At 46.9% G+C, this 14629-nt stretch overlaps 1 protein-coding gene across 3 annotated transcripts in view; it reads right to left on the bottom strand.

The window, feature by feature from the left end:
* Positions 1-14629, bottom strand: part of FAM13A (family with sequence similarity 13 member A) — a 927448-nt gene that overhangs the window by 228346 nt on the left and 684473 nt on the right. For all 3 annotated transcript variants that reach the window (XM_085635480.1, XM_085635470.1, XM_085635487.1), the window contains one exon: positions 12085-12127. In XM_085635480.1, coding sequence (XP_085491606.1) covers positions 12085-12127 — 43 coding nt within the window. The remainder of the gene's footprint in view (positions 1-12084; positions 12128-14629) is intronic.

The following is a 14629-nucleotide window of genomic DNA, read 5'->3' as shown; positions in this document are numbered from 1 at the left end:
TCTGGAAACTAACAGGATCCTACACACGATGAACCCATACCTCGCTCACATCAAAGTATGGAAAAGGTATATTGACGATGTCTTGGTCGTATGGGAAGGTGACGTCGAATCAACAGAGGCATTCATGCTATGGCTGAATCAACAGAATGCATTTCTGAAATTTACACATAGTGTATCGGCGGAAAACCTGGTGTTTTTGGACCTGAATATCTACCCTGAACAGGGGAAACTCAAAACCACCACACACTTTAAGGCAACAGCTAAGAACTGTTTACTTTTGTTTGACAGTTTCCACCCCCGTCACCTGAGGGAAAACTTACTGTACGGTCAGTTCCTCCGTCTCCGAAGAAACTGTACTGAACTTAGTGACTTCAAACAACAAGCATCTGAACTGCGTACCAAACTGATAAAACGCAATTATCCTGAGAAAATCGTTGACAAAGCCTTGAAAAGAGCAAGGAATAATAACAGAGAGGCTCTTTTGGAAGACAAAGTGGAAAACCAGATCGATGAGAGACCGATATGTGTAACAACTTACAACACACATTCTAACCAGATCACTAAGATAGTGAATAAACACTGGCGTCTACTCAATTCCTGCGGCTTGAACATAACGAAACCTATGTTCGCTCACAAGCGGGGACGCAACCTAAGAGACATGCTTGTTCACACAAGACCAAAGAACATATCTCGACCAAGACCTGTTGGTCTACTACCCCCAGTACAAGGGCATCATCCCTGTGGGAACTGCAGCACCTGTCACCTGACGAGAAAAAGTACACACATTACGTTCCGGAATGGCGATGAGTGGGACCAGAGAAGCTTCACGAATTGTAATAGTAAAAATGTTGTATATCTAATCACTTGTCCGTGCGGCCTTGAGTATGTGGGGATGACATCCAGACCAATTAAGGTACGTATTGGCGAACATCGCAGTAATGTCAGATGCGGTAGGAGCACTACCAAGATGTCTAATCACTATATTTCCAAAAGTCATTGTATAGACGATTTACAGTGGACAGTGATAGAACAATTGAGTAACGAACACAGCCTCCTAGAGAAGGAACAACGATGGGTGTTCCGTCTCAAAACACACATCCATGGATTAAATGAGGATATACCATGGAATCAGTTCCGAGTATAACCATCATCATACCTGACTGAGTACTGTTCAGCTACCGGTTCTCAACCTGACGAAAATAATCCTTTCACGTTTTTTCTCCTTTTTTTCGGTCCCCCGTATCTGTCCTGAACCAGTGTAGTACCACTCTAGGACCATTGTGTAATTTCTTTGTCTTTTTTTCATGCCCTTGTCAATTACCCCTCGTGACCACAGCTGAGGCCCCCCTGCTGTAGCCTTCTTATTTATGTGGGCTTTGCATACCTCATGCATATATGTACCTCTTGGTTTAGCTATGTACCAGCTGGGTGTCTCTAATACGCAGGTTGGGGGCATTTCTCCTACCTGTTACATGCCTTTATTTATTTTATTCTTTTCATCCCGATGTTATTCAGGCAACCTATATGGACACCTAGGGATACTTTCTCGATATATGCACACCCCTTCCCAGTTTATTTATTTGTTTTTTTACATTTAAACCTCAAAATCAGGTGATGTTGACAGTTTGGAACATCTATCACCCTTCATTATTGGGTTTCGTCAGCGCTCCATCAGGCATCCGACATAGACACCTCTCTCTCTAGGGGTCCTTTGCGGTCTCACCACGGTGACCCGGCCGCTTCTAACTTCCGGTTCCGGGTCCCGTGTAGCAGCGCCTGCGGGTTTCCACTTACTTTGTGAGCAGGTAGCCTTCTATTGGTCCGTCAAACGGGGCGGAGTGGCACTTATTCCCTGATTGGTGGGGGTATTTAAACTACAATATCTCCAGTCTAAATTTATCGACGGAGCCGACCGGGGTGGTTATTTGAGCAGGACACTGATCCTAGGAGGCGTAAGTACGGCATAGCCGGCAGGTGGAAGATTTACCTTCAGAAAATGACGATTGGATTACAGTCTCCTCTCTCCCGCTATTTAGGTAGCCTATTTGGCACTCCAACCACTCGGTAAATGAGCTCATGAGGAAATTGTTCTCTTTGCAGCAAGTATGTTTTTCTCTTTGCTTTGTTGGGCATGCAAACAACCACAATGACATTTTCGCCCTACAGGAACCTCGTTTCCTTTCTGAGTAGAGTGTGTGTTTTCTGTTGTTTTGTTATTGTATGTTTTTAATGTAGTATGTCACACAATATTTTTATCACAGATCACGTGATAGCGTTAGAAGACGATCATCGCTCACTTCCTTTTCAGATCACTGTTTTAAACACGACGGAATGAACGTCTATCCTTATAACAATAATGTCTTGTGTATCTCTCTTTTCATACCATTCTCTCCATTTAGGTTACAAGGAGTATGTAAGACCCATTGGGGCGTTACCAACCCTTGGAGGCTATTTACCTCCTATTTGATTTTTTCACCCACTATTTTTCACCACATCACAGTGCGTCGTTGGAAGGGATCTTCTTAGGTCCTGACGAAGAAGCTTGGGGAAGCTTCGAAACATGTCGACACCAGGAGGTCAAGCTCATTGAGGCATACACCCTCCACCCCCACCTTTTTACTAATACCAGCTTAGATGGCAGAATAAAAAAAAATTTTCCTAGTCCAGTGAGCCAGGTATTTTTTAAAATCACTCTCCACTCACTCCTGACCCTTCCTTGCACACCCTTGCACTACACATAGTAGTCTCACCAAGAACAGTGCTCCCACGTATACGTTGGTCGTAGCACGCCCCGTCCCGTAGAGGGGCGGGAAGACCCCTATGATGAAGCATGACACCAAGGGCCCTTTTGGTGTGTGAGGGGTATTTTAACAACTGATGTGTATTCTCCACGACCGTGGGACACACATGGTATGAACGGGAGTCTCTTGATCTACTATACATGCGGGTGGATCCCTTTGTTTAAGTATCCATCAAAACACAATGAGGCCAATATGCTCTATGGAGAGGAAAGCCATTCATTCGGGAACATGGAACAGATATGGACAAGAAAGCAGTGAAGCTGTGAGAAACGGGCAGACCCAATGCCCATCAAAGTCTGTATTGGGACAAGAGACCGTAGTCCTACGTTGTTGCATTGAGCAGCGGCCTGAGTTAACACTTTCCACAATGGAAAAGCTTTAACCCGGCCCCTGGGGTGGAAGCACCTGACCTTGGGCTCAGTTCTCTGGTTCACAATGTCACTGAGAGCCCGATACACAATCTTGCAGGCCCGAGAGCCTGTCTAGGTTGCGAAGCTCTGACCAGGCACTTGAGAACTCCAGCCCCACTAGGGTGGTAGCCCCCGGCTTTGAGGCCTTTTCTCTGACCTTCCATCTCTTAAAGTGTCCAGGAAGAGGAACATCAGGTCTCGGGAGGTCTCCCCTGCCTGACTGGCTTAAGAATCTCTAACTGGGACAAAGATGAGAGCTCCAGCTGGTGTGGAGATCTGTTCTCTGGTTCAGTACGTCTCAGAGTGCTCAGGACGGATTCCTGCTGGCACAGGAAGGTCACCACCGTCTGTAGGCATGACCTGAAAAGGGAGGAAGGAAATTCCTCTAATTTCTCATGATGGGAGGCAAATTGTAACAGCAAACCGATTACATTATTGAATGTAACCTGTTAATTGGTCACCGGCTAGTTTTTTGGGTGATTTGGGAGAGAGTAAATTGTAATGTAAAGGCAACAGCATTACTGGCATCAAAAGCACTAACTATTAGAGGTTTGTGTCTATGTCATTACATTGACTGTGGTAGGATTCCATACCAACAATTTAATTAGAAAGCATCTAAACTGTTACTAACCAGGGACACCTTCAAGGCTCTTCTTTTAACGATTTATTTTGTACATGTCTTCACTAGGAAATTGGAGAAAATGCACTGTTTTCTGCTTACATTGGGGGTAAAAGGGAGTAACCTGGTCAGCATGTTGATGTATGCTGACAATCTTGTCTTATTTAATGCAACCTAGTTAGCCTACAGAGGTTGTTGAATGAACTAACCATTTTTTTAAATGAATGTTAAAATGAAACCTGCCCCTTTCCCTAACAGAAATCCCCTCCTGCATTCAAGACACTCTGTCCTGTGTTTTCATTGTAAACCCTCCTTGCAGCGGACATTCGAGTCATGTTTCTGTTTCTCTCATTGTACAGCATTTACAAGACCCTTCTACCACCGTACATTCCTTTTCCCCAGGTGGATGGAAAATTTTAACAAAACAAATTCATGGGCTGCAATCTTGACGGGCTATGCTAGGAAGACCTATTGAGTAAGAGGTCTAATAAAGGTCTCCAAATCCCATTAGTAGTTGGGTATTTTCCCTTCATGTAAGTGATCGGATGTTGCATAGTCACTATTTTCACTGTCCTGATATCAGAAGGATCCACCTTCCTCCAGTTAAAGGCGATAGCCATCTTTTACGCACCCAAGCAATGTTTGAAAATTACTTTTACTGTCTGGGTCCACTCACAGAGTGATGGTTCTAGGATAATTCAGTATGGAGTAATCCACAACTTCCTTTATGGTGTTGAAGACCTTTTTTTTTCAGAAAAAAAGCCGACATGGTCAATCTCCATCAAACATGGAACATATCCATCCCTTCCTTTTTGGCCATATCCTCTCCTGCAATTTGGATTATTTGGCGCACATTGTGTAATCACAAGTGAGTTTAGTGCTAGGCCTAAATAATCTGATAATGTCCTTTCCTGTTATGAATACTCTTAAACATTTCTTTCGTAACAACACTTCCTACCCATTTTCAGTCTTGGTTTCCCAGTATTTTAACCAGCGCTCTTTCCCACTTCATCATATATTCGACAGGTACGCAGCTATTCTACCTTTTAAGAAGTTTATGTACATCCTGGAAATAATCGCCATGGTACCATCCGTGGCAAGTGGACATTTTTCTAAATCGTTTTGATCCCTTGATACCAACTTTTTCAGTGTTGGTTGTAAAACCCAGTGAAAGTTCTACATAGCTTCGCCACTTGCTCCCTTTGTGTCCCACTAAAATTTTATCTTGTATCTAACAGAGTGCTTTTTAGGTCTCGCCTAGGCAGGGCGCATGCGCTGCTCTAGGAGGGCCTTTAGCCATCGGTCTGCTCCTTTTCAAGCACACTTGTGCTTGGGCTGGCATCCACCTTGCGGGAGCAAGCAGCGGCACGCGTTCTAATTGAAAACATATGGCTCTCGCGCCGCCGCTGCTCGCTCCCGCAAGGCGGAGGCCAGTACAAGCACTGGTGTGCTTTAAAACAGCTGCTGCTTGTTTGCGTTCCAGCATTAGTCATTCACTGTGATTAACCCCTTCAGCGCGGCGCGGATTACCGCGCCGTGCTGAAGGTTCGTTGCGCGGGCGGGGCTGTGACGGAGCGGTTCTGTCATCCGCACAGCGCAACCAATGCGCATGACGGAACCGCTCCGTCATGCGCATCGAAAGAGTTAAACACAGTGCGGGCTGCGTTTAAAAAAAAAAAAAATTTTTTTTTATTCGTCCCTCACTCTCTTTCTCTTTCGCTCGCACTCTCTTTCGCCTGCTCTTTATTGTCGCATGTCGCACAAAGACAGCAATTCGTCTTACAATGTTCTTTGTAACAGCAATTAACAATAGCCTCAATATAAGGCAGACACTACTGAGCCATAAAATATCACATACGTTTTCCCTCATGCACTGCTCTCTCTCCAAAGTGTCCCATCACATTCCATTTTACTGCATTGCATTATGTTTGCATGTTACTTTCCTACTACCGGCTGCTGGGCCTAAAATGCTTGAATAACTCAAGTAGTGGCAGTACTTTATCTGCTATGATTTCAAAATAACAACCATTGCTTCCATTTATGGAGGAAAGATACCATAGAGCCAACCATAGAGAAATTACCCGGGCTCGTCCAAGTCCACTACCACATCCACCACATCCTCCACCACCACCACTACGTCCACCACATCCACCACCACCACGTACACGGCCAACACCACCACGTCCACCACCACCACGTCATCCACCACCACCACCACCACGTCGTCCACCACCACGTCCTCCACCACCATCATGTCCACCACCACCACCATGTCCACCACCACCACGTCCTCTACCACCACCTCGTCCTCCACCGCCACCACCACCACGTCCACCACCACCACCAGGTCCACCACCACCACCAGGTCCACCACCACCACCAGGTCCACCACCACCACCAGGTCCACCACCACCACCAGGTCCACCACCAGCACCACCACATCCACCACCACGTCCATCACCACCATGTCCATCACGTCCCCCACCACCACGTCCCCCACCACCACGTCCCCCACCACCATGTCCACCACCATGTCTTCGTCCACCACCACGACCACCACCACGTCCACCACCATGTCCACCATGTCCACCACCATGTCCACCACCACCATGTCCACTACCACCACCATGTCCACTACCACCACCACGTCCACTACCACCACCACGTCCACTACCACCACCACGTCCACCACCACCACGTCGTCCACCACCATGTCGTCCACCACCACCATGTCCACCTCCACGTCCACCTCCACCACGTGGTCCACCACCACGTCCTCCACCACCACGTCCACCACCACCACGTCCACCACCAGCAGGTCCACCACCACCACCAGGTCCACCACCACGTCCACCACCAGCACCACCACATCCACCAGCACGTCCACCACCAGCACCACGTCCACCACCACCATGTCCACCACCATCACGTCCATGTCCACCACCACCATGTCCACCACCACGTCCATGTCCACCACCACCATGTCCACCACGTCCATCACCACCACGTCCATCACCACCATGTCCACCACCACCATATCCTCCACCACGTCCACCACCATGTCTTCCACCACATCCACAACGACCACATGCACCACCATGTCTTCCACCACATCCACAACGACCACATGCACCACCACGTCCACCACCACCTCCAGGTCCACCACCACCACCTCCAGGTCCACCACCACCTCCAGGTCCACCTCCAGGTCCACCACCACGTCCACTATCACCACCACGTCCTCTATCACCACCACATCCACCACCACCACGTCCACCACCACCACGTCCACCAACACGTCATCCACCACCACGTCGTCCACCACCACCATGTCCACCACCACATCCACCTCCACCACCTCCACGTCCACCACCTCCACGTCCACCACCACCATGTCCACCACCACCACCATCACCCGTGACAGGTAAATTGTCACTGGAGGGCAGGGGTAATAGGAGTGTCAACCCCGGCTGTACATGGGACATTTAAGGATGCATTGGGTGTAAGAAGACGAGAATAGGGAATAGAGGTATTACACTAGACCCAAGATATATTTTGAAGAGGCGCAATGTCACAGAGGCTCCTGTAAAAGCACTCGCAGCATCTCTACCTCACAGTGGCATACCTGCACGAGCCACTCACTCAAAACAAGCATTGGCATAGACAATAGGTCTCACCTTTGGGACCTTATAAGTGTTTAGCCATGCAACACTTGATGTTGTTGCACCAAGGTTATTGTGCTGGATAACTAAACACTTCTAAGGTCCCAAAGGCGAGACCTATTGGCTATGCTAATGCTTGTTTGAGTTTCTCTAGAGTGGTGTCAACCTCGGGGCCAAAGAGGGAGTTAGGGTTGACCGGTTGGTTGAGTATAGTTGTTTGTATCTCTGGTTTGAATCCCGAGATTCTCAACCAAGCATGCCTTCTTAACATGACGCTGGTGTTGATAGCCCTAGCTGCAGTGTCAGCTGTGTCAAGAGCGCATTTAATGCAAGCGTTACTAATGAGCTTCCCTTCTCTAATAAGTGTGTCCGCTCCTTCTTTATACTGATCTGGGAGGTGCTGCAGCAGTGTCTCTAGGGTATCATAATGCGCCCTGTCGTATCTAGCGAGAAGTGCCTGAGTGTTGGCAATTCTCCAGATGTTAGCTGCCTGTGCAGCAACCCTCTTTCCTGATGTTTCCAAGACCTTAGACTCCTTGTCGGGGGGAGGAGCATCACCCGTTGTCTGTGAGTTGGCTCTCTTCCGAGCATTGGAAACCACCAATGAGTCTAAAGGCAACTGTCCTTTTATGTAGGCAGGGTCCACTGGAGCTGGCCTATTTTTTTTTTTTTTCAATTCTAGGGTTAAGGACTCTCGCCCTAGTGGTCTCCTTAAAAATGTCATTAGCCTGTTTTAGGACCCCCTTCAGCATGGGCAGATTTTTCACAGATCTTTCTGAAGTAGAGAAGGTAGCCATTAGAAAGTCGTCCTCAATAGGATCAGTGTGGAGCTGTACGTCATGATTGTTGGCAGCTCTTTCAATTAAGGCATTGAAAGCAGCAGTGTCCTCTGTAGGAGATGTTTTTGCCACATATGCCTGTGTGTCCAGAGCAGTATGTGTGTCCCCTGCATCCGTATTGTCCACCCAAGGTTGGTTTTGGTCCTCAGGGTCAGTATCCACAGGATAAGTGCCCTCAGCATCACCATCATCTCCAGCATCCGTATCAGAGTGTGTGGGCGAGAATGGCTGAGTTTCTGGGGTGCCAAATTGAATATGTTCCACCAGAACTGGTGATGTGGTTCTCTTCTTTTTTAATGGAATCTTGTACGGCTCCATTGTTGTCTCTGTTACGATTTTCCGTTTGTATATGGAAAGTCTACCAGTGGTGGCGTCGATAAACTGCCGTGGAACCTCATCGTCGTGAGGCACTGCAACAGGTCTCTGTCCCATCTGTATTCCTGTTGGTGCATCGACAGTTTTCTTCGGGTCGAGAGCTTCTTGCGGGTCGAGACCCTTCTTTGCGTCGAACATTTTCGGTGGCACCGCTGGTGGGAGGCCGAACTTTATATGCGTCGACGCGATGTGAACCGCGCTGACCGTTTTCGGCTGCGGGGCTGTCTTCGCACCAGTTGTGGAAGCCTTGTTGTGGATGCGTAATAACGACTCCGACACCTTCTGCTTGACAAAGGGCGATGGCGTCGTGGATTGGACACGGTCCTTCGACGCCTTCTTCGTTGTGGCATCAAGCCCCGTACCAGATGACGTCTTCTGGACCGGAATAGTGGGATGGGTTGGCTCTCGATGGCCGCCCTCCATATCTGTGTTGACGCTCTTTGGCGTTGGCGACCTTGGCTTTGAGTTTCGGCGCCGCCCTTGGCTCGACGTCCCCATGACCTCTCTTGGCGTCGACAGCCGTCTTTTGTGTTTTCGGCTCCGAGGGCTTCGAGGCCTTGTCGCCGTGGAGAGACTCTTTTACTTTCGGTTTTGATTTCGGTGCCGTTGCCTTCAGTTTCGATTCTCGTTGATCGAGTGATGGCGCTTTGGATACCGATGGCTCTTTAGGATAGTTCGACGCGGGCGTTTATGCGGGGCGGAAGAACGAGAGGAATGATCTTGGGTAAGGCCTTGTGGCGATCCCGCGACCTGAGCCTTATCGAGTGCCTCCGTCGGCCCTGTGGAGACCTGAGGGCCTACCTCATGTTCTGAGCCATCCTCCTCGGCCCCAAGGGCCTCTTCGTCATCTCCTACCTGTACGACGACGTCATCCTCCTCTTCATCTATTATATGTTCGTCTTCGGCATCATAGTCGGATTCACGCTCCGACGCCGGATCCAACATCTCTCCCTGAACTTCAAGGTCCACGACCTCCTCATCTTCGGTCCCGAAGATGTTGTCCGGGTGCGGCGCCGCTTTCTGCGCCTCGAGCCGAGCTGCTCGACGAATGCGAAGGGTCTTCTTCGAACGAAAGCTGGAGCACGCCATGCAGGTGGCTTCGTCGTGGTTTGGAGAGAGTTACTTGTTGCACACCGGGTGCACGTCGAAGCGAGCATACTTAGCATTGCAAAGAGGGCAACGCTTGAAGGGGCTATTCGATGTTTTTGATTCCATCGTCGATCTTGCCTCGGATGTCGAAGGGCAAATGGCTAACTTCGATGAAACTACTCGGCGCCATATGAAAACAATACCAACGAATAAAGGCCTAAATACTCTAAGAGCTAAGATTAGGACATCCGAACCCAATGGCGGAAAAAAACAATCTAAGGATGGAGGGGATGCCCATGCGCACTGTAGTCCAGGGGAGGAGCCACCTATCTCGTGATACTTCGAAGACTCTTCTAGGACAACAATGTGCAATCATCCGGACCCAACACTTGGCGGCGATCTATGCACAGATATGAATTCAGCAGCCCACATGCCTCGAACTATGGGATATACTTCAGAGGTGATTGAAAAGATGGGGGTGGGGCTGGGGCATGATGGGGACGGGGGAAAACAGGAGAATGAATGTGCTACTGTTTTTCACTTCTTTCCCTCACAGTGCCCTGCCTCAGCAACTTGTGTAGGAGGCATTTGAGGGGCAGGAATACCCCTGCCCAGTGTTGAGAAGATGGATGAGAGAACATTGTAGGGCCAGGGGGGTGAAGATTAGATGAAGCATGGGCAATGCCAGGGTGCGGTGGTGTCAAGTTACAGAAGCATGGTGCAATTAGATGAACAAGAGGCATGTGAAGTAAACCACTTTTTTGCCTGGTAGATAATGTCCTGTGCTACAATTCATTCTAGTCAGCATTTTCAGAAAATAATAAAAAAAAAAAATCTAATGAAACTGTATTTTCATATGAAAGTCCGAAAAGCCACTAAAAAATTGCTGTAACCGTTTAAGTTGAATGATGCGTGTGTTGTTCTAAATACCTAAAAAAACATTAAAATGTGTGAAAAAGAAACCACTTAAACTACTTGGAAGTGGAGTTCTCTTGACAGCCCCCACTTGGGTGTGTGTAAGCCCCAAGTTTCCTTTGAGGTTTTCTCCTCAGCACTGGACTCCTGCAACAGCCCCATAAGATAAGCACACATTTACCAGGCCGGACGACAAATAATGTCAATCAACAGTTTGCTTAATAAAATCCAAGTAGGAATGCTAGATGGACCCCACTGAACTTCTTTGTACATAAAACAGTCTATTTGGCTCGTTGGGAAAGGCTACAATGTAAGAGGCCAAGAAATTAGTTTGTTAACACGGAGGACAACTGAGTGCATTGCATGTTTAGGACATTCTGAGATAAAGAACTCTGCTAAGACCATTTTGCTTCGGTCTATAATATCATTGATTTCGAAGTCCCACACAAAAAGACCAAACTTGAACATGCTACCAGAATTGCATGAAATAAAACATTATTTGGATCAGTTTGTTAGGAGTATAGCTAAAATTTCAAATAAAGCCACATTATATGTCAATTTGAGTGCAGGCCAATCACACGTGAACATGTGATGTGACAACTAACAATCTTTCCAAATATGCAACAAACCCTGGTCTCATCAGAGCACTTTAAACTGCATACTCAGCCTGATTAAGCTGGTCTTTATGCCAACGCAGCCCCTGCGGTGTGTCTGGGGGCGTGGGGGGTCTCAGGCACTCCGCAGGGGTGGCAGGCACTTGTCCTGAGAGCTCCTGACTGGGTCCAGAGCGTGAGGCCCCCTCCATGTACTTTACAAGGGGGACCCCTCAAAGTCAGTCCTGGAGGGCAGGATCCATCCCGGATTTTTTTTAGCATATCCACATTTAGATAAATGCAGTTTTCTTAAAAATCTGGAATGGATTCGGCCCTCCAGGACCAACATTGGAGGACCTTGTATTAGACTGAAACGCTAAACCAAGTTCACTGGAGGGAGGGTGCAGTGCAGGCAGGGGTACCCGATACAACAGAGGCAAATAAAGGAGCTGGGGGAAAGGGGAAAGATTGAAACAAGGAGTAAATGATACTGAGGGCAACACAGGATACAGGTTTTGAAATAGAGTAGATACGCAGTTTCAACTGAAGATTAGGTTTTCAATGAGTAATGTATGCAACAGTGCACCCTCAAACAAAAACGCCCTCAAAAAATAAATCCAGGTATAATGAGATAAACCAGCACTCCATCTGTATCCCCTTATCTCATAGGATCATTGCATCTCGGATACATTTAGCAATTCTATTGTTAACACTAATAAAATAGGCATATTTCTATTAAACCATCATTTTTATCGTGACTGGACAACAGTTGGATACTAACCTGTGAATGTTTACCATAGTGTGAGTCAGGTTCGCTGTCCTTGCTAAAATGAAAAGGAGAATAATCTAGTTTAGCTTTACAAAAACTCGCTGGTGTACATGAGTTAGAGGCAGCGTAGTTACAAGTTTTCTTTAAACACATACAGGTGACCCATATTCTACTTATACACCAGGCAGAAATGCAGGGCACTGATTCTCGTTCAACTACTCAACACAAAATAGGACAAATCACAGTTGCTACGAATTTAGCCTAAGATGAAAGAAAATTATCAATTTACAGCTCCTTTCTTTTTCGTGTTACAGGTAAAAAAGACAAAAGTGAATCTCCTTTACTGATTTTTAGGTCTCGCCTGATCCAGCGCATGCGATGCTCTGGCCGAGACATTTAGTGTACGGGTTTTAAAAGTGCTGCCTGTGGCCTAAAGCTTGCGTGCACGCTCACGTGCACGCACGCAGCCGCCATGTGTCTTTCCTCCGCCGCGCTTGATCGCGATCACTTTCACTTTCGCGGCCGTAATGAAGTGATTCTTTCTGTAGTCCTACATTTTCCAGAGGTGCACACTACATATTTTACCAGTAAGTGTTATTTGTTACATTTATTTTTGCTAACTTCTGAAAGGTGACGTGCTGAGTTCGCCCAAGTGATATTTTAACTTTGAAGCTTGCACCCAGTTCTCTGCAGTTGGCACAATAACCCTCAGGGCCAGCCAGCATCCTAGTATAGTAACCCGTGTAGTGCCTTTCGCATACAGATCTCTGTTGCAGATTCACTACCATCTCAATTTTACAGATAATCAAAACTTCATATGCCCGTTAAAGGGATAGAACAGCATAGAAATTTCCTCTCAAACCAGTATTTTGGAAATCGCAGTTGCGCCTGCTTAGGTTCAGTCATGTGACTGATTCTGTCCCATCTGTACCTCCTACTTAGCAGGCACATGTCTTAGTAAGCATGGAGTGCGGACTTCTGTAGATGCTGGTGGGTCGTAACTTCTCTACGCTATCCACCTGGTCTGAAGCACTTAGTCACTTTAGTATCAATTGTTTTTAAGTTGCTTTAACTTGTTTTTACTGGTTTTTATTTGTCACTCTACTGCGTGTTGCAGAGACTTATAGATTCAAACTTGAGTTTTCCTCTTGCTCTTTCCTGTTTGTGCTGCTGCTAACTGTTCTTGCTTTGTTGCTAGGCAATGCCTTCACTTTGCTCTAACGCATGCATCGTTTTAACCTACAGTATTAGTTGCACTCCAGTACCTACAGCGCATGCCGCTTTAATTTGATTTTTTAATTCTTTTCTTCGGTATTCGGTGTAGTGCCTACATTCTGTTTTCCGGCTCTCTCTGAGCAGTTAGAGGAGCTGCGAACCTACAGAGACTAGAAACGTAATGGAGAGATTTGTGCGATAAAGAACAAAGCAAGCAGGTTGAGCAGTGGGCAAGTTTTGAGCTACGACTATTGATTTTTTTTTTCCTGTCCCAAAATTTTACATCTAGTGCATGTCACGGTTCATTTCTACTTATTTTATTGAGAATATTTGTATCGTTCCAACTCAACTGTGGCCTCAACAAAGCGCTCCCTGTAGTTAGACGAAAAGGGTGGAGTCATTTGATGACAGTGGCAGATTTTGGCAACTTTCTGTTGCAAATGTGCGATGAACATGTCCGTTTCTAGCAAGATTTTGCGCCTATGGTCGCCATCTCCGCCCAAGTAGGGTCATCCGCCCCCTTGATCCAAATTGGGGAACTGCTCTCTGTAGCCCCGAAATTTGTAAATTTAGTACTTTTGCTTTCTGTAATAACGTTATCTTTAAAGGTCAGAATACTTTTTCTGAATTTCCTTTATTTTTCAAGCCCCTACCTACACCTTAGGTGGCAAATACTAGCTATGCCTCACAGCGCTATATGTTTGTCATAAGGGATGGCACCTTTCCCAAGCACACAATATAAGGAACGTTCAACCTCCCTCATTGCCTCCTTTAAGCTTCCTTACTGTGAGAGCACAATAACCTTTTCACTCTGATGTTCACCAAGCAGGGCGAAATGTGTCCGTGATTGTGGAACGCCTTTGAGCGCGTTCATTCTCTGGCTCTTGGTGTTGCGTTTACACTCTAGTGACACTGGATGACGTCATGCTTCCAGTCATTGCAACTGAAAAGGGTGCTCCTCTGCCCATTTTGCACACTCGCAACGTCTGCTTGTGAGCACCTCCCAGGATGTAAACTCTTGACTGGGAGAGTCCCTCAGGAATGTGTGTGAGGAATGAAAGAGAGCTAGAAAAACAAGGCGTGAGTCGATGTTTTGATCGATTTGTGCGTTCAGGAGTGCTTTGACCAAACAGGACTCAAGTTGCTGCTGCTGCAGCACTGCATACCTCTAAGATGGCTCGGTGTGGTAAGTACCTGCTGCTATAAGGTTTCGTCTCCAAACTTTTTATTTGTATCCTATTGTAAACAAGAAATAATTTGGTCTCCTTGAACCTTTCCTTCTATTGAACAGCAAAATATCTTTCTTACATTAATTAGCTCTGAAGAGCTCCCCTGAATGTAT

This window comes from Triturus cristatus, chromosome 2_1, assembly GCF_964204655.1.
Source record: "Triturus cristatus chromosome 2_1, aTriCri1.1, whole genome shotgun sequence".
In the NCBI taxonomy this organism is placed as follows: Eukaryota; Metazoa; Chordata; class Amphibia; order Caudata; family Salamandridae; genus Triturus; species Triturus cristatus.
This window is presented reverse-complemented; position numbering and strand designations above follow the sequence as displayed.